The sequence below is a fragment of the Bufo bufo genome, chromosome 2 (assembly GCF_905171765.1).
Source record: "Bufo bufo chromosome 2, aBufBuf1.1, whole genome shotgun sequence".
Classification (NCBI taxonomy): Eukaryota; Metazoa; Chordata; class Amphibia; order Anura; family Bufonidae; genus Bufo; species Bufo bufo.
Window position 1 is genome coordinate 704470699 of NC_053390.1, and position 21175 is coordinate 704491873.

General features: G+C 44.5%; 1 protein-coding gene across 2 annotated transcripts in view; it reads right to left on the reverse strand.

Moving 5' to 3' along the window:
• Window positions 1–15882: 15882 nt before the first annotated feature.
• ENPP6 (ectonucleotide pyrophosphatase/phosphodiesterase 6) overlaps window positions 15883–21175 on the reverse strand; it is a 64347-nt gene continuing 59054 nt past the window's right edge. The window contains exons 8-9 of one of the 2 annotated variants that reach the window (XR_005776376.1): window positions 18689–19304; window positions 15883–15893 (exon numbers count right to left, since the gene is read on the reverse strand). Coding sequence is in view for 1 of the 2 variants with exons in the window: in XM_040418718.1 (XP_040274652.1) it covers window positions 19084–19304 (221 nt within the window). In the remaining variant the exon portion in view is untranslated. Of the gene's footprint in view, window positions 15894–17941; window positions 19305–21175 lie in introns of those variants that run through there. The other variant, XM_040418718.1, reaches the window with a different exon arrangement.

Sequence of the window (21175 nt, forward strand, 5' to 3'; positions counted from 1 at the left end):
CTCTCCTGGTTCTCCTCCTAAAGGGGGATTACTACGGGGTTTTGTGGATGGATTAGTTGAATCATCGGATGCGCTGGATTCTCAGGGAGGCGACAGGCACCGCACCCTGCTTCAGAAGGAAGCTCGGTTTATTATTAAAACAGATGCTACCGGGTGTTTAGGGCTTAATGAACGCAATGACTTATCAGCATTTATTGAATAGGATGATATGAGTCTCTGCTTTCCAAATGTATTATCGACTATAGGAAAATAGCAGCTATGTACATGCATATATATATATACTTTTTGTATTTTTGTATTTTTTCTACTCAGCTAACCTCCAGAGGGCTTAGATGCCATTTCTGACATCTATATTAACTTTGTGTCACCTTTTTGTAATTTTTTTGCAATTGTTGTAACTTGTATTTCATTTTTGTCATCTTTGTTTTTAAATTTTGCACCAATGTATCGATGCGCCTGTGTTTCAGGTGTGCGCTGCTGATGTGACGTCAGGGGTTTGAGTGATGGGTCGGTTGAACCCTCCCCCTTATGACGCTATAGGTCAGCGCACACACGATTCCCAGAGTGGATCAAACAGCCGGAGGAAGCAGTCATACCGCGAAACGTCCGTCGCTGTTAACTGATACTCCATGTGAGTCTGCCCCTGAATGTAACTCTGCCATCACCAATAAAGAAGCGTGAACACGGATGGTGAGTGCGATACATCTTTTCAATCTTGTTTTCATTGTATCCTGCTTTAATATCGCACCCAGTTATCCTGGATGGTCGGAGAAGGCCAATTTTGTGTTCCTTGATATCTCAGGTGGGAGGACGGTGCCCTCAATATCTCTCGCTATATATTATATATATGTTGTATTTTTACCTCCGGCGAAAAATCCGGAACACTTTGACTGAACGCCGGATCCGGCCTTTTTCCCATTGACTTGCATTAACGCCGGATCCGGCGCCGTGTGTTCCGTCAAACCGGATCCAGCTTTTGCATCTTAAACCCGAAAAATGTGAAAAAAAAGTTAAAGTCCATGAATGGCGGATCCGCTTTTTCCAATGCATTTTTTCATTGTGATCAAAATCCGGTGACAGAATTAAACGCCGGATTCAAACAACGCTAGTGTGAAAGTAGCCTTAGACCTGTCCAAGGTTGCTAATATACAGTGAGGTCCATAAATATTGGGACATCAACACAATTCTAACATTTTTGGCTCTATTCATTACCACAATGGATTTGGAATAAAAAGAAAAAGATGTGCTTTAACTGGAGACTGTCCGCTTTAATTTGAGGGTATTTACATCCAAATCAGGTGAACGGTGTAGGAATTACAACAGTTTGCATATGTGCCACCCACTTGTTAAGGGACCAAAAGTAATGGGACAATTGGCTTCTCAGCTGTTCCATGGCCAGGTGTGTGTTATTCCCTCATTATCCCAATTATAATGAGCAGATAAAAGGTCCAGAGTTCATTTCAAGTGTGCTATTTGCATTTGGAATCTGTTGCTGTCAACTCTCAAGATGAAATCCAAAGAGTTGTCACTATCAGTGAAGCAAGCCATCATTAGTCTGAAAAAAAACAGAACAAACCCATCAGAGAGATAGCAAAAACATTAGGTGCGGACAAAACAACTGTTTGGAACATTCTTAAAAAGAAGGAACGCACCGATGAGCTCAGCAACACCAAAAGACCCGGAAGACCACGGAAAACAACTGTGGTGGATGACCGAAGAATTCTTTCCCTGGTGAAGAAAACGCCCTTCACAACAGTTGGCCAGATCAAGAACACTCTCCAGGAGGTAGGTGTATGTGTGTCAAAGTCAACAATCAAGAGAAGACTTCACCAGAGTGAATACAGAGGGTTCACCACAAGATGTAAACCATTAGTGAGCCTCAAAAACAGGAAGGCCAGATTAGAGTTTGCCAAACGACATCTAAAAAAGCCTTCACAGTTCTGGAACAACATCCTATGGACAGATGAGACTAAGATCAACTTGTACCAGAGTGATGGGAAGTGAAGAGTATGGAGAAGGAAAGGAACTGCTCATGATCCTAAGCATACCGCCTCATCAGTGAGGCATGGTGGTGGTAGTGTCATGGCGTGGGCATGTATGGCTGCCAATAGAACTAGTTCTCTTGTATTTATTGATGATGTGACTGCTGACAATCATCAGGATGAATTCTGAAGTGTTTCGGGCAATATTATCTGCTCATATTCAGCCAAATGCTTCAGAACTCATTGGACGGCGCTTCACAGTGCAGATGGACAATGACCCAAAGCATACTGCAAAAGCAGCCAAAGAGTTTTTTAACCACCTCAGCCCCTATAGCTTAAACACCCTTAATGACCAGGCCACTTTTTACACTTCTGACCTACACTACTTTCACCGTTTATTGCTCGGTCATGCAACTTACCACCCAAATGAATTTTACCTCCTTTTCTTCTCACTAATAGAGCTTTCATTTGGTGGTATTTCATTGCTGCTGACATTTTTACTTTTTTTGTTATTAATCGAAATTTAACTATTTTTTTGCAAAAAAATGACATTTTTCACTTTCAGTTGTAAAATTTTGCAAAAAAACGACATCCATATATAAATTTTGCTCTAAATTTATTGTTCTACATGTCTTTGATAAAAAAAAAATGTTTGGGTAAAAAAAAAATGGTTTGGGTAAAAGTTATAGTGTTTACAAACTATGGTACAAAAATGTGAATTTCCGCTTTTTGAAGCAGCTCTGACTTTCTGAGCACCTGTCATGTTTCCTGAGGTTCTACAATGCCCAGACAGTACAAACACCCCACAAATTACCCCATTTCGGAAAGTAGACACCCTAAGGTATTCGCTGATGGGCATAGTGAGTTCATAGAACTTTTTATTTTTTGTCACAAGTTAGTGGAAAATGATGATTTTTTTTTCTTTTCTTACAAAGTCTCATATTCCACTAACTTGTGACAAAAAATAAAAACTTCTATGAACTCACTATGCCCATCAGCGAATACCTTGGGGTGTCTTCTTTCCAAAATGGGGACACTTGTGGGGTAGTTATACTGCCCTGGCATTCTAGGGGCCCAAATGTGTGGTAAGAAGTTTGAAATCAAAATGTGTAAAAAATGACCGGTGAAATCCGAAATGTGCTCTTTGGAATGTGGGCCCCTTTGCCCACCTAGGCTGCAAAAAAGTGTCACACATGTGGTATCTCCGTACTCAGGAGAAGTTGGGGAATGTGTTTTGGGGTGTCATTTTACATATACCCATGCTGGGTGAGATAAATATCTTGGTCAAATGCCAACTTTGTATAAAAAAATGGGAAAAGTTGTCTTTTGCCAAGATATTTCTCTCACCCAGCATGGGTATATGTAAAATGACACCCCAAAACACATTCCCCAACTTCTCCTGAGTACGGAGATACCACATGTGTGACACTTTTTTGCAGCCTAGGTGGGCAAAGGGGCCCATATTCCAAAGAGCACCTTTTGGATTTCACCGGCCATTTATTACAGAATTTGATTTCAAACTCCTTACCACACATTTGGGCCCCTAGAATGCCAGGGCAGTATAGCTACCCCACAAGTGACCCCATTTTGGAAAGAAGACACCCCAAGGTATTCGCTGATGGGCATAGTGAGTTCATAGAACTTTTTATTTTTTGTCACAAGTTAGTGGAATATGAGACTTTGTAAGAAAAAAAAAAAATCATCATTTTCCGCTAACTTGTGACAAAAAATAAAAAATTCTAGGAACTCGCCATGCCCCTCACGGAATACCTTGGGGTGTCTTCTTTCCAAAATGGGGTCACTTGTGCGGTAGTTATACTGCCCTGGCATTCTAGGGGCCCAAATGTGTGGTAAGAAGTTTGAAATCAAAATGTGTCAAAAATGACCGGTGAAATCCGAAAGGTGCTCTTTGGAATGTGGGCCCCTTTGCCCACCTAGGCTGCAAAAAAGTGTCACGCATCTGGTATCTCCGTACTCAGGAGAAGTTGGGGAATGTGTTTTGGGGTGTCATTTTACATATACCCATGCTGGGTGAGAGAAATATCTTGGCAAAAGACAACTTTTCCCATTTTTTTATACAAAGTTGGCATTTGACCAAGATATTTATCTCACCCAGCATGGGTATATGTAAAATGACACCCCAAAACACATTCCCCAACTTCTCCTGAGTACGGCGATACCACATGGGTGACACTTTTTTGCAGCCTAGATGCGCAAAGGTGCCCAAATTCCTTTTAGGAGGGCATTTTTAGACATTTGGATCCCAGACTTCTTCTCACGCTTTAGGGCCCCTAAAAAGCCAGGGCAGTATAAATACCCCACATGTGACCCCATTTTGGCAAGAAGACACCCCAAGGTATTCAATGAGGGGCTTGGCGAGTTTATAGAAAAAATTTTTTTGGCATAAGTTAGCGGAAATTGATTTTTTTTTTTTTTCTCACAAAGTCTCACTTTCCGCTAACTTGGGACAAAAATTTAAATCTTTCATGGACTCAATATGCCCCTCAGCGAATACCTTGGGGTGTCTTCTTTCTAAAATGGGGTCAGTTGTGGGGTGTTTGTACTGCCCTGGCATTTGAGGGTCTCCGCAATCATTACATGTATGGCCAGCATTAGGAGTTTCTGCTATTCTCCTTATATTGAGCATACAGGTAATGAGATTTTTTTTTTCCGTTCAGCCTCTGGGCTGAAAGAAAAAAATGAACGGCACAGATTTCTTCATTCGCATCGATCAATGTGGATGAAAAAATCTCTGCCAGGAAATAGGAGCTCCGCCCAACATCAATACCCACTTAGCTCGTATGCCCTGGCAAACCAGATTTATCCATTCACATCAATCGATGTGGATGAATAAATCATTGCCGGGATTTTTTTTTTTTTTTATATATACAAAGTGTTTGCCAAAGCATATGAACACCGCCACCTCCTCAGCTCATATGCCTCGGCAAACGTACCTTTTACTGCAGAGGAGAAATCTCGTCTTGCAGCGCCGCATACACCGACTTGTGTGTAATCTGACAGCAGCGCAATGCTTCTGTCAGAATGCACATCAGTGCTGCAGCTAGTCGATCGGTTGGTCCACCTGGAAGGTAAAAAAAAATGAAAAAAAAGAAAAAACCAGGCCGCAACGCAATAATTTTATTAACTTTGGAACAGAACATATAAACTTTAACTTTTTGAACTGAACATTAACCTTTTTGCTTACTGGTGTTTTTTTTTTTTTACCTTTATAGAACAAACCTCTCCTTCCCCATGGGTCAATGTGCAAAGCGCAAATCGCCCAAAGATGTGGCGAAGTGCGTTATGCACTTTGTCCCAGGTGAAAGGAGACGTTTGCAGCAGCTGTGAGTGAATGGGCCCTAATAGCCCTGTGTGCCTGTCCTGGTGAGATGTGATCCCTATGCTAGGTGTACCTGTGTGTGGTACTTCCGGAAACACTCCCCTAAGCATAGGGCAGGGTGGTCAGGACAGAAATAGCGGGTGTCACGCCTTATTCCACTCCTGCTACAGACACGACATCTTTTTCGGGGTGACGGTTGGGTTGAGGTACCGGCAACGACATTGGGGAAATGTCACTCGTGTGGACGGCTCACTACACTGGTGGATGGGGCCACGGAACCTTCTGGATACAGGAGGTTCTCGATGATCTCTTCCTGAAATTTGAGGAAGGATCCTGTTCTCCCAGCCTTACTGTAGAGAACAAAACTATTATATGCAGCCAATTGAATCAAATATACAGACACCTTCTTATACCAGCGTCTGGTGCGTCGGGAAACTAAATACGGAGACAACATCTGGTCATTGAAGTCCACCCCTCCCATGAGCAAATTATAGTCGTGGACTGAGAGGGGCTTTTCAATGACACGGGTTGCTCGCTCAATTTGGATTGTCGTGTCTGCGTGAATGGAGGAGAGCATGTAAACGTCACGCTTGTCTCTCCATTTCACCGCGAGCAGTTCTTCGTTACACAAGGCAGCCCTCTCCCCCCTTGCAAGACGGGTGGTAACGAGCCGTTGGGGGAAGCCCCGGCGACTAGGTCGCACAGTGCCACAGGCGCAAATCTGTTCTAGAAACAAATGCCTAAAGAGGGCCACACTTGTGTAGAAATTGTCCACATAAAGATGGTACCCCTTGCCGAATAAGGGTGACACCAAGTCCCAGACTGTCTTCCCACTGCTCCCCAGGTAGTCAGGGCAACCGACCGGCTCCAGGGTCTGATCTTTTCCCTCATAGACACGAAATTTGTGGGTATAGCCTGTGGCCCTTTCACAGAGCTTATACAATTTGACCCCATACCGGGCACGCTTGCTTGGGATGTATTGTTTGAAGCCAAGGCGCCCGGTAAAATGTATTAGGGACTTGTCTATGCAGATGTTTTGCTCTGGGGTATACAAATCTGCAAATTTCTGGTTGAAATGGTCTATGAGGGGCCGAATTTTGTGGAGCCGGTCAAAAGCTGGGTGGCCTCTGGGACGGGAGGTGGTGTTGTCGCTAAAATGCAGGAAACGCAGGATGGTCTCAAATCGTGTCCTGGACATAGCAGCAGAGAACATGGGCATGTGATGAATTGGGTTTGTGGACCAATATGACTGCAATTCATGCTTTTTAGTTAGACCCATGTTGAGGAGAAGGCCCAGAAAAAATTTAATTTCGGAAACTTGGACTGGTTTCCACCGGAAAGGCTGGGCATAAAAGCTTCCCGGGTTGGCGGTTATAAATTGTGTGGCATACCGATTTGTTTCTGCCACAACTAAGTCTAAGAGCTCCGCAGTCAAGAACAGCTCAAAAAATCCCAGGGCCGAACCGATCTGAGCCGTCTCAACCCGAACTCCAGACTGGGCGGTGAAAGGGGGAACTACAGGTGCGGCTGAAGTTGGTGACTGCCAATCAGGGTTTGCCAGCACCTCAGGGATTCTAGGGGCTCTACGGGCCTGTCTGTGCGGTGGCTGCGACGGGGTAACTACTGCACGTGCCACCGTACCAGCTTCAACTGCCCTTCTGGTGCTCGCTACTTCACCATGTTGTACGGCAGTGCTGGTACTAGGTCCAGGAAGGGCTGCGCTGCTGGTGTATGCCTCACCACGTGATCCGACAGTGCCAGCCCCACTCTGCTGCTCTTGAAGCGGATCCTGCGCAACCTGTGGTCTAGCGACGCGGGGCCGGGAACGCCTGGTGCTATCAGGGACCTCAGGCTCCTCGTCCGAACTTTGGGTCAGAGAGCCACTGCTTTCTACAGGTTCATATTCTGACCCGCTAGATTCATCAGATGAGGGTTCCCACTCCTCATCCGACTGGGTCAGAATCCTGTAGGCCTCTTCAGAAGAATACCCCCTGTTTGACATTTGGGCAACTAAATTTAGGGGTATTCCCTGAGACTACCCAAGAAAAAAAGCAAGCCTGTCTTACAAATGGGAGGCTAGCGAAGTACCGGATGCCGCTGCGGTTGATAAAAAATATCAAAACTGATTTTTTTATTGCCGCAGCGCGTGTAAAGTGAATGTGCAGTGATCAAAAAAAAAAATAATTTTGTCACTGCGGTGGGGCGGGCGTGGGTGAACGCACGTGTGGGCGACCGATCAGACCTGATCGGGCACACACTGCGTTTTGGGTGGAGGGCGAGCTAAGGTGACACTAATACAATTATAGATCTGACCGTGATCAGTTTTGATCACTTACAGATACTATAAAAGTACAAATGCTGATTAGCGATACGCTAAACAGCGAATAAGTGACTGCGGTGCGGTGGGCTGGGCGCTAACTGATCCCTAAACTACCTAACCAAGGGGCCTAAACTATCCCTAAAACCTAACAGTCAATACCAGTGAAAAAAAAAAGTGATAGTTTACACTGATCACTTTTTTCCTTTCACTAGTGATTGACAGGGGCGATCAAAGGGGTGATCAAAGGGTTAATTGGGGTGCAGGGGGTGATCTGGGGCTAAAGTGTACTGTTGGTGCTACTCACTGTGAAGCCTGCTCCTCTGTTGGATCCAACCGACGAAAAGGACCAGCAGAGGAGCAGACAAGCCATATAACAGATCATATTTACTAATATGATCTGTTATTTGGCTTGTGATTCGTTTTTTTGAAAATCGCCAGCCTGCCAGCAAATGATCGTTGCTGGCAGGCTGGTGACGAACTTGTCCTTTAACTTTTGCCGGCCCGCGATGTGCATGCGCGGGCCGGCTCTGACCGAAATCTCGCGTCTCGCGGTCGGGAGGTGGTTAAGGGAAAGAAGTGGAATGTTATGCAATGGCCAAGTCCATCACTTGACCTGAATCCGATTGAGCATGCATTTCACTTGCTGAAGACAAAACTGAAGGGAAAATGCCCCAAGAACAAGCAGGAACTGAAGACAGTTGCAGTAGAGGCCTGGCAGAGCATCACCAGGGATGAAACCCAGCGTCTGGTGACGTCTATGCATTCCAGACTTCAGGCTGTAATTGACTGCAAGGGATTTGCAACCAAGTATTAAAAAGTGAAAGTTTGATTTATGATTATTATTCTGTCCCATTACTTTTGGTTCCTTAACAAGGGGGAGGCACATATGCAAACTGTTGTAATTCCTACACCATTCACCTTATTTGGATGTAAATACCCTCAAATTTCACTTCAAATCCATTGTGGTGGTGTATAGAGCCAAAAATGTTAGAATTGTGTCCATGTCCCAATATTTATGGACCTGACTGTAGCTTTTAACTTTATACAGCTAGACCTGCCAATAAACTTAATACAGTTCCTATGTTTATGTGTTAAAGATAGAGGTAGGACGTTGAATCCACGAATCCCTCGAATCTTGCTGGATTCGTGGGATTCGTGGACTCGAATCCCGACGTAATTTACGGAATACGAATCCGACGAATCCTGCCACGACGTCGCATCTCCATAGTCATCTGTATCGCCGTCCTCAGGACAGCGATACAGATGCCTGTGCTGCGGCAGGGCAGGGGAGGGAGAGGCGTGTCCCTTCCCCATCCTCTGATAGGCTGCAGGCACTAGGTCGGCTGACATGGAGGTAAGTATAAGTGTTTTATAAGTGTACAATAGTTTTACTGGCACATTAGGGGGGCTCTTGTTACTGGCATATGATGGGGGGGCTTATTACTGCCACATGATGGGGGGCTCTTATTACTGGCACGTGATGGGGGGCTCTTATTACTGGCACATGATGGGGATCTCCTTTTACTGGCACGTGATGGGGTGGCTCTTATTACTGGCACATGATGGGAGGGCTCTTATTACTCGTACATGATTGGGGGTGCTCTTGTTACTGGCACAAGATGGGGGGTGCTCTTGTTACTGGCACATGATGGGGAGTGCTCATGTTACTGGCACATGATTGGGGGGCATCTATGGGGGCACATTTTGCTGGCACATGACTGGGCACACTTATTACTGGCACATTATTGGTGGGCACTATAGGGGCATCTACTGAGGCCACAAAGAAGGGTTATTTTATATGGGGGGCTCTGTACAGTAGCATTTTATACTGGGACACATTATGGTGGGTACTATGGGGTAGGGGGGAAAAGAGTACTATGGGATCATCTATGGGGGGCACTAAGAAGGGGTATTTTATACTTGCATATTATGGGGGACACTGAGGGCATCTACTAGGGCACTATATATGGGGCATTTTATACTGGTACATTATGGGGGGCACTAGGAGGAAAGGGGGAGAGGAGCACTATGGGGGCATTTACTGGGGGCACTATATAGGGGTATTTTATACTGGCACATTATGGGGGCACTATGGGAATATTAGCTCAATTGGGGGCATTACAAGGGGGTATTTCTTGCACTGTCACATTATAAGGAGAATTATTTCTACTGAGGGGGGCATTATGGTGGGCTTTATTACTCCCCCATGGTATGACCCCCTAGTAGCAGCACTAGCCCTGCTCTGCTACCCCTCTGCCCCTCAAAATCCTTATTATGAAATCTTTCTCATTAGGATAAAACACATCAGCTCCACCGAGCCCCCCCAGCCAAGCGTTGAAGTGGTGTCCGAGATCCCCAAGGGCCAAGCCAAGTAATTGTAAGTTTTCATGTGAAATATGTTTTTTATACTGTTGGACAATTCTTATGTATAGGATTCGCAGGATTCGAGATTCTAAAGATTCAATATATTCGAGAACTTTTTCAGATTCGGATTCGAAAAAAATTTGATTCGTCCCACCTCTAGTTAAAGACAAAAGCAGAGTTATTTTCAGTGACTTCATGTTTGGATATCATGTAATAGTTATATTTTGTGTCCACAGAAGCAGAAAAAATAATGTGCCTTTAAGATTCATTATATAATGTAAGGTAAGCTCAATGACACAGCAGACACAACAGAAAGCATAGAGTTAAACTGTTGTTGCTAAGCAGGAGTCTTGACCAATCCTAGCTAGGCTCACACAGCCCAGGAGTTTTGACCAATTACAGCCAGCCTCACACACAGCTTGTGTGGGAAATTCCCCTAGAAGGAGCTGCTGGAATCATTATTCACCAGAGAGAGGAGCTGAACAGACACACACTCCACTAAGAGCTGTGTTTTATGGAAGCAGAGAGGCCAAAATAGGTATTTAGAACAGTTCTATAATGTTCCTATTGTTAATGTAGTGATTAAAACTGTATACTAAACCAATCCAAATTGCATACAACCATACCAGATCATACTTAACCAATCTGTAAATAGTTACTGCTAACTGCATACTGCAAATTGGGACCGAATTCAGCAAGTAGAACAATTAGTTAGACCTCAGATATACCTCTCAGAAGGATCATAAAGTGCTTAAATAACTCAAAGTGAGAGTACAGATACTGAAGAGAGAAATATATCCACCATTTTATGTTGAATGACAAGATTGAACAGTTGAACCACCATCTTATGCATAGCGCCATTTTATGAATCTTTATGCAACACGTGTTATGTACATGGACTGTCTGCTGCAGAGGCGGCAGTGTCATATGAAGAAAAGTTGAAGTTAATAAAGAAGGTATTTCAAGCATTTGGTGTGCTCTTTAAACCTACTGTTTCCATAGAACGGCGCTAGAGGAAATACAGAGTAACAGTCTGGTTAGACTAAAAGTCAGAGATATCAGAATTCTTCTAATGCCACAGTACTTCATAGTGCTGCGCCTGCCACACCGTGGCCGTGCTGCGGCCCGCAAATTACAGGCCGCAATGCACAAACATCCACCGTGGGTCAGCAGCAGCGGATTGCGGACCCATTCACTTTAATTGGTCCGCAATCCGCCCGTTCCGCAAAAAGATTGCACATGTTCTTTCTTTTTGAGGAAACAGAAGTACGGGACGAAACCCCACGAAGCACTCCGTAGTGCTTACTTAGGGTTCCGTTCCGTGCTTCCGTTCCGCACCATTCCGCATCTCCGGATTTGTGGACCCATTCAAGTAAATGATGCAGAATGCCCACGGAACGGCGCTCGTATATTGCGGATCTGCAAATGCGGTCCGCAATACAGCCACGGAGAGCACAAGTTTGTGTGAAAGAGGCCTTAGGACAGTGTTTCCTGGCTGATTTCACTTCATACTGCAAAGCAGCTTAGCAGTTGACCCAGACAGGAGGAGAGGAAGGCTGCAGATACTGTAGAGAGGAGAGGAAAATAGGAGATGAGGTTCAGTCCTGTCCTGTCCTTACTCCTCTACTGCTGTCATGGGCACGGTCCACTCTACAGGGAAGGTAGGTCTATGTGTAATGTATGTGTACAGTCGTGGCCAAAAGTTTTGAGAATGACACAAATATTAGTTTTCACAGTTTGCTGCTAAACTGCTTTTAGATCTTTGTTTCAGTTGTTTCTGTGATGTAGTGAAATATAATTACACGCACTTCATACGTTTCAAAGGCTTTTATCGACAATTACATGACATTTATGCAAAGAGTCAGTATTTGCAGTGTTGGCCCTTCTTTTTCAGGACCTCTGCAATTCGACTGGGCATGCGCTCAATCAACTTCTGGGCCAATTCATGACTGATAGCAACCCATTCTTTCATAATCACTTCTTGGAGTTTGTCAGAATTAGTGGGTTTTTGTTTTGCAGGTCACCATGGTTAACAATGGAAGAACAATGATTTCAAGCATCACCCTCCTTTTAACATGTCAAGTCTGCCATTTTAACCCAATCAGCTGACATAATGATCTCCAGCCTTGTGCTCATCAATATTCTCACCTGAGTTAACAAGACGATTACTGAAATGATCTCAGCAGGTCATTGATGACAGCAATGAAATGCAGTGGAAAGGTTTTTTTTGGGATTAAGTTAATTTTCATGGCAAAGAAGGACTATGCAATTGTAATATGCATGTATTGTATATGTGTATGTGTGTGGGCAATTTGACTTATAATTTATCTAGGAAGACTTGAATTCCTTATTTTATTTTATTTTTAAACGGAGGACAATTTTTTGTATATTTCGTGGGATATCACCACAGTCTGTGTATTTTGCTTAATTTTGGAGTATGACTTTTGGAACATGATTCATTTTGTGTATTTTTCACCATTAGCACTGTCACGGGTAACAACGAGATTGAAGATGAGCGCCATGCAGGGCGTATGGGTCAGCCCTTCCTGACGCCACGCAGACAAAATGTTCTTCCCGTTATCAGTAACCATGGTTTCTATCTGCAGTTGGTGAGGAGACAGCCAGTATTGTATTTCTTTATTGATGATGCGGAGTAGTTCCTCCCCAGTGTGGGTCTGTTGGCCATGATGGATGAGGTGCAGAACCACGTGACAATGCCTAGCTTTGTCTAGGTGATATAATGGAGTACCACTGTGAACTGTGCCTAGAGGGGAGGTTGAGGACAAGGTGGAGGATGTAGAGGCAGAGGAGTACATTGATGCAGAAATCCCATGATTACCACACAGAGGCAGCATTGCCTTCACCTGGCCAAGTTGCTGATGTGCGTGAACAACATATACCCAGTGGACTGTGAACAACATATATTGTCCTTGACCAGAGTTACAACTCCATATGTCAGCGCTGGCGTGAACGCTACCAGACACCGAGAGGCCCAAGGACTGGCCCACCTTCTGCTCAACATTTGTGTGCAGGGCAGGTACACCTTTTTTGGATAAGTAATATCTGCTTGGGACTCTCCACCTTAGGTGGGCCCAAGGCATCAATTCTATGAAATGTGCAGATTAGACTACATGGAAAGGGAGGGACTGGAGTACCGCCAACTTGGCCAGGTGCACTTTCAGCTTCTGCGCCACTGGATGAGTGCATGTATACTGTTGTCTTTTTGCTATTGCCTTGGTGATAGATTGTTGTTAAAATAAGTGACAAAGAGAAGGAGCATCAGGAGCAATAGATGACATTGAAGTCGATGGAAAGGAACGACAGCTTCCTTCTGCTGACATTGTCGAGCACGGACTGCTGGACATGGGGTGCGGGCTGGTGGGAGTGCAGTGGTTGCTGCATCAAGCTGTAACTCTAAATGAGTGGCACAGTTTTCCCACGCAACTTTACAGTGACACTCAATGTGTTGACGCAGGGGCGTTGTGCCAACATTAGCACTCTGGCTGCAGCTCACTATTTGCCCACAAATCCTGCATACCGCCACGCTAACGTCCCCCATTGACTTTGTGAAAAATTTCCAAACTGATGAATATCACGTTTGCTCTCCATCACTGTGTGATGTGTGCCCTCTGCTTTTATGAACCCGTGCACTGTCAGTGTGTTCCTCACAGGTAGTCTCCTGAGTAGCCTTTAATACTGAGGCACAGTAGCTGTATCATAACAGAATGGATTAACTATGAATGTTGGTGCACTTGACAGTGAAGCACACAGCGATATATTATACCTGCCTTTTATACTAAAGTACAATAACCGTATCACTAACAGAACAGATTAACTAGGAACGTTGGTGCACTAAACAGTGATGTACACGGCGATATATTACACCTCACTTTAAGGCCGAATGCACACGGCTGTGTTCCGCGGCCGAGAGCGGTCCGTGGTATCCCGGCCTGGATTCCTGTTCAGAGCAGGAGCGCACGGCGTCATTGGTTGCTATGATGCCGTGAGCTTCATGCCTCCGCTGCACTATAGTAATACACTCGTATGATCTATACGAGTGTATTACTGTACAGCAGCGGCGGCATGAAGCGCACGGCGTCATAGCAACCAATGACGCCGTGCGCTCCTGCTCTGAACAGGAATCCAGGCCGGGATACCACGGACCGCTCTCGGCCGCGGAACACGGCCGTGTGCATTCGGCCTAATACTGAGGCACAGTAACTGTATCACTAACAGAACGGATTTGGGGGGTACTATCTCCTCTGAAATTCTGGGAAGAAAGGGATATAAATGAGCTCTTAACAAGCTCTGCCTCTAATGCCACCAGATGTAAGTCAGAACGGATTAGCTATGAATGTTGGCGCACGTGACAGTGATGCCCATGGCGATATACAGATGTAGCAGGGTTAACACTCAAACTCAACTCAAATTTCCTAACTCATCATGTTATCTTGAAACAAAAGCCATTGAAAAGCAATTGAAGGTGTTTGCTTAACACATTTAGTTTAGATAACACATCTCATAAAGCATGAGTGTTAACTTTACTACACCTGCCTTAAATACTGAGGCACAGTAACTGTATCATGAACAGAATGGATTAACTATGAATGTCGGTGCACTGCACAGTGATGCACACGGCGATACACTCTTCCTCTCCAATACTGTTCTTTAAAACTGTTTGCAGCAACACTGTCCCTAGTGCATGAGTGCTTACCACGTCTCTTCGGCTACATTCACACGACCGTAAAACCCTGATCCACAAAAAGTACGGATGATGTCCTTTTGGCATCCGTATTGCATCAGTTTTTTTTTGCGGATCCATTGTAACAATGCGTATCCTTGTCTACAAAACAGATAAGAATAGGACATTTTCAATTTTTTGGCGGGGCTACGGAACGGACATACAGATGCAGATAGCACGCAGTGTGCTGTCCACATTTTTTGTGGACCCATTGAAATGAATGGGTCTGCATCCTATCCGCAAAAAAAACGGAACGGACACAGAAACAAAATATGTTTGTGTGATTGTAGCCTTATGGAGGAGGGTTTTATAGGGCTGTAACATCAAAGGGATGGCTACCTGCGGATTGGCTGGCTGCATGGCATTATGGATGATGTTGCACTCCCGGGCTTGTCTCCTCTACACTTACTTTTACTTTGTAACACGTGCAGCCGCCATTCTAGTTAAACACGAAGCGTGAGGAAATTTGGATTCGTTTAGACTTTGAACCGAATTCTTCTTCGAATGCTTCACTTCACTCCAGACTAGTGACTACCTGACTGTGCTTTCTGTGCAAATTTCAAAGCTGTTCCCTTTGAAAACAGTGGAATTCATGTGAATTTTTTTGCTTGTGAATATGCCCTGAGGTACCCTGTTGTATGGGGAAATAGGGAGGCACCATTTCAGTGTTCACCTCAGGCATCAGAGAGAATAGGTGCACCCCTAGTCTGAGCAGACCTGAAATGCTATTATCACTATGCACAAGTGGTCTAAAGGGTGTAAGACTGTCTCCAAAGACCTTGACGTCCTGGCTTCAACAGTTTGAAATTTTATTAAGCAGTTTGCTACTCCTTGAACAATCAAGAACCTTCCTGTACATGGTGAAAAGAGGAACACTGATGGCAGAATCCTATGAAAGTTGGTTCGAAATGCACCAAACAAACCACATGCAACACCCAAAAAAATTTGAGCAGAGCTTGAGACATCTGGAGTGATGGTTCCAACCCATACCATATGCTGCACACATGCTGAGCAAAATAGGACTCTATGGTTGAAGACCGAGGACCCCACTGCTTAAAGGCATAAAAAGAGTGATTGAACCTTAGCAAAAGTTGTATAGACAAAACACAATTCTGGGAAAATGTTGGATGGACAGATGAAACCAATCTAGAGCTCTTTGGCAATGTAGTCCAGTGTTATGTTTACAGATGACAAAATGAAACCTATAAAGAAAGGTATACCCTACCTACAGTGAAATATGGTAGAGGATTCATAATGTTATGGGACTGCTTTGCTGCCTCTAGGACTGGATGGCTTGAACATGTTACAGGAACAATGAAATCAAAGGATTATCAAAATTAAAGTGAATGTGCTTCCAAGTGTAAAAAAAACTAGGTTTGAGTCAAAATAAATCTTACAGAAGGGTAATGATGCAAAGCAGACATCCAGAAATACACAAGAATGGTTAAGAAGATCAAAGTGGACTGTTATAAAGTGACCAGCAATGACTCCTGAAAATCTTTGGATCTGAAATATGCTGGATAAGAAACCAAGTCATATACCATGTTTATGCTTTATTTCTTTTTAATGACTGCATGTATGTTGTTAAATGTATTTTGAGATACTATTAAAATATTCTAATGATACAAAATTAGTACTTTCTGAATTATTATTATTTCTGAAGATATTGGTGCCAATAATGTTGACCACAACTGTGTATTAAGTGATTACTTACTACAATGACAAACATGTGGACAACATAAGACAGTGTTCCTCAACTCCAGTCCTCAGGGCCCACCTGCCGGTCATGTTTTTAGGATTTCCTTAGTAATGAGCAGGTGATATAATTAGTGTCCATGCATCAGGCCTTACCACAGGTAGTTATTCTGTGGGATATTCTCAAATCATGACCGGTGGATGGGCCCTGAGGACTGTAGTTGAGGAACACTGACGTAATATATATCTACAGGAGATAAAGAAATAAAGTAATTCCCTGAATAGGGTCAGTTACTGATTGTTAAAGGTGTCTGACCACAGGCAACCCCTGTAAGTGGGACAGGTTCGTGCTAGACATTTTCCTGTAGTGGCCACTTTCAGCTCTCCAGCGCAAGAGCTGTTGATATTAGCAGCTCTCTGCTCTGGTTCACGGGGTGAGAGGGGCCCAAGCATAATCTACCATATGGACAGTGGATACCTTCATGAGACAAACCGACCCCTCTTTCCCTTGTCCAATCTATGAAACCCATTTTCATATATTATGTTAAGGAATTCTGAGTTAATGGGAGGGGTTCACTGTTCAGGATCCATATCTCTTGCCCAGAGTTGAGTGTGGTTACAAAGAGCACTTCTTTCTGTGAAGGCTTGTCCTGTCCTACATTACCTAGACAGTCCATTGATTTAAGTGGTTGCTATGTAATGCTTCATTTCTCCTGTGGTGGGACTGCAGGGAAGTTGAACACTGACTCACAGGATTCCCCACAGATTACAGCTGACTGCTGGGGGAGACAATATATGTGATTAGTTTAAAGCCAAGAGGCCCTTCTAGCAAGTAGGGATTATTCAGAGCAAATAACTTCTTTAAAGGGGATGGCCTGAATAGGCACACAAGTCTATGCTGTGCCACAGTAATCAGTCATACCTTTCAACTCACATGAGCTGCTTGTCACAAGGCCCCCAGCTGCTCATCCCCCGGCTATGTAAATATCCCAGCACCATGGTCACCATGTCCATGGGAACTGTCCATGGCTGCATCCTCTTCTGCCCAAGCACCAGACGGCAGTTTTACAGTTCCAGACGTGAATAGGAAAGAAAACGGTCATGTGATTAATCATTTTCCATTTTGGTTCCTATGGATGCACCAGGTGTGATGGGCAGCTGTAGGGCTTGTGATAAGCAGCTTGGTACATCGGCAGCTCCTGCACTCTGTTGCCCTGCTATTTCGGGTGGGCATGGACACCACTCCACTAACCCTGTCATTGAATCTCACCTCACGTCAGCAATGCTGCAAGGGTAAATACCCTCCTTGGCTCTGTGTGTTGATGTTATACTGTTACTAATATGCTAATAACCTCCTGATTATATGATATATATGTTGTGCTGCTTTTCAGTCTCCTTGTCGGAGCAATTAGGTTCCTAGCAGGCTGGTTCCTTGCTAAGATGTTTGTTCTCTGTTGTGTGACTGTGTGCTGAAATCTAACTGTTTTCTGCTTTCTGACCCTCTGCTTCCTGACTCAACCTGTGCCTGTTTACTGTTGTGATTCTTCTGCCAGCCCTGACTTCGGACCTGTTCCACGTTTTCACATGATTTCTGCCTGTCTTAATCTCGGGTTGTTACTGACTACAAGTTTTGCCTGATCCTTCAGTGCTCCTCACTGGTGTCTCTGGCCCCCATGGGTCAGCTGTCAAGCACACTGGCACTACTTGAAGAGGCCTGGTGGTTCCCCTGCATAGAAGTAGAAGAGCGAATACCAGGGAGCTGCCAGGATAACGCCCTTAGGTTCAGCCCAAAGTCAAACCGGTTGGTTGACACAGTAGTTCCACACCCACTGCCAAAACACAGCTCATGTACATATCAGATTACTGTGGCATAGCATGGACTTGCATGGCCATTCAGCCTGGATTCTTTTAAAGTGGCAGCCCCTTGAAATTACATTCAATAGGGCAGGGATCAGCAACCTTTGGCATTCCAACTGCTGTGAAACTACAACTTCCAGCATGCATACTTACTCAGCTATTCTTGTAACTGCCCTAGAAGTGAAAGGAGGATTCTGGGAGATGTAGTTTCAGAACAACTGGAGTGCCGGAGATTGCCGATACCTGCAATAGGCCATTAAGTACTAAGTCTCCTTGTGGAGAGTGTCTAGAAGGTATAAGGAGGGTCCGAGATTGATCAAAACTGGTGTAAAGGAAAACTGGCTTAGTTGCACAAAGCAAACAATCAGATTCCATCTTTCTAGGTGAACTCTGGTTCCTTTACACCAGTTTTCATAAATCCCCCCAAGAAGTCTTATAGGCCATGCAGTGCTCTCTGGGGAAAAAAGTATGCAAATTAGCTTGCGGATTTCCAAAAAGAAAGCTGAACCTCTGATGTCACCAGATGGAAGGTAACTATCCTATAAGTCAGTGTTCGACTTGTAAGACAGCTACTGTACCTTCTGGTGGCATCAGCTTTCTTCTCTTTTTGTAAAGCAACAAACAAATTTGCATACAGTAGGTCAATAACGTCAGTTATATAAGGTTGTTTTTGTATTCGACAGACAGAACAAGCGGGTACAGAAAATCATTCATACTTTTGGCAAGGTTATTGTAAAACTATACTGAAAAATAAAATATTTTAAATCTTATAAAATCATTAATCCTAGAAAAAAAATTGCAAAATCCATTGTGCTACAAGTGTGAAGAGAATGGAGATCACTGGGAATGAGTCCAGGATACCAGGATGTGCTCCACTTCTTAACATGCATTCCACCCTGGACCATGATCCATTGTTAGGCTGTGGGTTCATACCAAGAACTTTGCACATTATGTTGTAAACGTCGACTGATCGGATTGGTGCAGCTCTGAAGTTCTCTTTAAAATCTAAAAAAAGAAGATCAAATGGTTAACCACTTTAGTAATGTCTAATGTAATACGCCCACATCTCCCACATGTCTAACATGTGTTTTGACCTACCAAGTATACACTAAAGATTAATGAACTTGTATAATGAAAATATGATCTCTGCTTGCCGTCATGTGAATGTGAAACAAAAGAAAAATCATTGTGTTTGAAGGCTGAAACCCTGCCCTAAAACGTTCACAGGTGCAAGTATTGCAAATCTCAGTTGAATTGACTTGGATGAAGTCCCAGTGCCTTAGACATGGCTTTGTAGTCCTTAATACAGTGATATATTTTGACATGTATTCAAATCTCTCTGTGGGATAATGGTATTATTACTAATGCCATGCTCAGGACAAATTTCTGGCAAACAGATCATAAATCATTTCTTTTTCCACACCCAGATCTACCATTGAGATAATACAGGTTATATTTAGCACCCAACTGTAATTAGCTACGTGGCAGGAACACAGGAAGTTTCCTGTCGCAGAGGGTGCGACTGCGACCGGGCCTGGCAGGGGAAGGGGGCCTGCTGCACTCACATGTAATGGGAGCGCACTGACGGGGCCCGGCATGAAGTACAGTGAGAATGCCGGGCCCCGTCAGAGCGCTCTTCAAACATGAGGGAGCGCAGGAGGCAGGGGGAGCGCAGAGGCAAGGAAGGGGGGGGGGGGGCGCGCACTCACCCAGCAGTTCTTGTCACTGCCGGCTGTTCGTTTTCAGAGTGAAGCAGGGAGACTTCAGCACAGCCAGCAGCCTAATGTGAGTGTGGGAGCGCGTCATCAGGGAAGAGGGTAAGTATGTTATTTTTTTTTCCCATAAAGCTGCATATTGGAGGCAAAAGAGGGGGGGGCAACAACTAGAGTGAGGGGGCACAAAAGTGGGCATCTTTACTGAGGAGGCGGCCTAATCTGGAATAACTACTGTGAGGGGGCACCTAATCTGGAATAACTACTGTGAGGGGGCACATATGTGGGCATAACTACTGTGAGGGGGGCACATATGTGGGCATAACTACTGTAAGGGGGCACATATCTGGCATAACTACTGTGAGGAGGCACATATCTGGCATAACTACTGTGAGGGAGGCATATAGCTGGCCATAACCACTGTGAGGGGGCACATATCTTGCATAACCACTGTGAGGGGCGCATATCTGGCATAACCACTGTGAGGGGCGCATATCTGGCATAACTGCTGTGAGGGGGCACATATCTGGCATAACTGCTGTGAGGGGGCACATATCTGGCATAACTACTGTGAGGGGGCACATATCTGGCATAACTACTGTGAGGGGACACATATCTGGCATTACTACTGTAAGGGGGCACATATCTGGCTATAACCACTGTGAGGGGGCACATATCTGGCATAACCACTGTGAGGGGGCACATATCTGTCATAACCACTCTGAGGGGCACATATCTGGCATAAATACTGTGAGGGGGCACATACACTCACCTAAAGAATTATTAGGAACACCATACTAATACGGTGTTGGACCCCCTTTTGCCTTCAGAACTGCCTTAATTCTACGTGGCATTGATTCAACAAGGTGCTGATAGCATTCTTTAGAAATGTTGGCCCATATTGATAGGATAGCATCTTGCAGTTGATGGAGATTTGAGGGATGCACATCCAGGGCACGAAGCTCCTGTTCCACCACATCCCAAAGATGCTCTATTGGGTTGAGATCTGGTGACTGTGGGGGCCATTTTAGTACAGTGAACTCATTGTCATGTTCAAGAAACCAATTTGAAATGATTCGAGCTTTGTGACATGGTACAGTATCCTGCTGGAAGTAGCCATCAGAGGATGGGTACATGGTGGTCATGAAGGGATGGACATGGTCA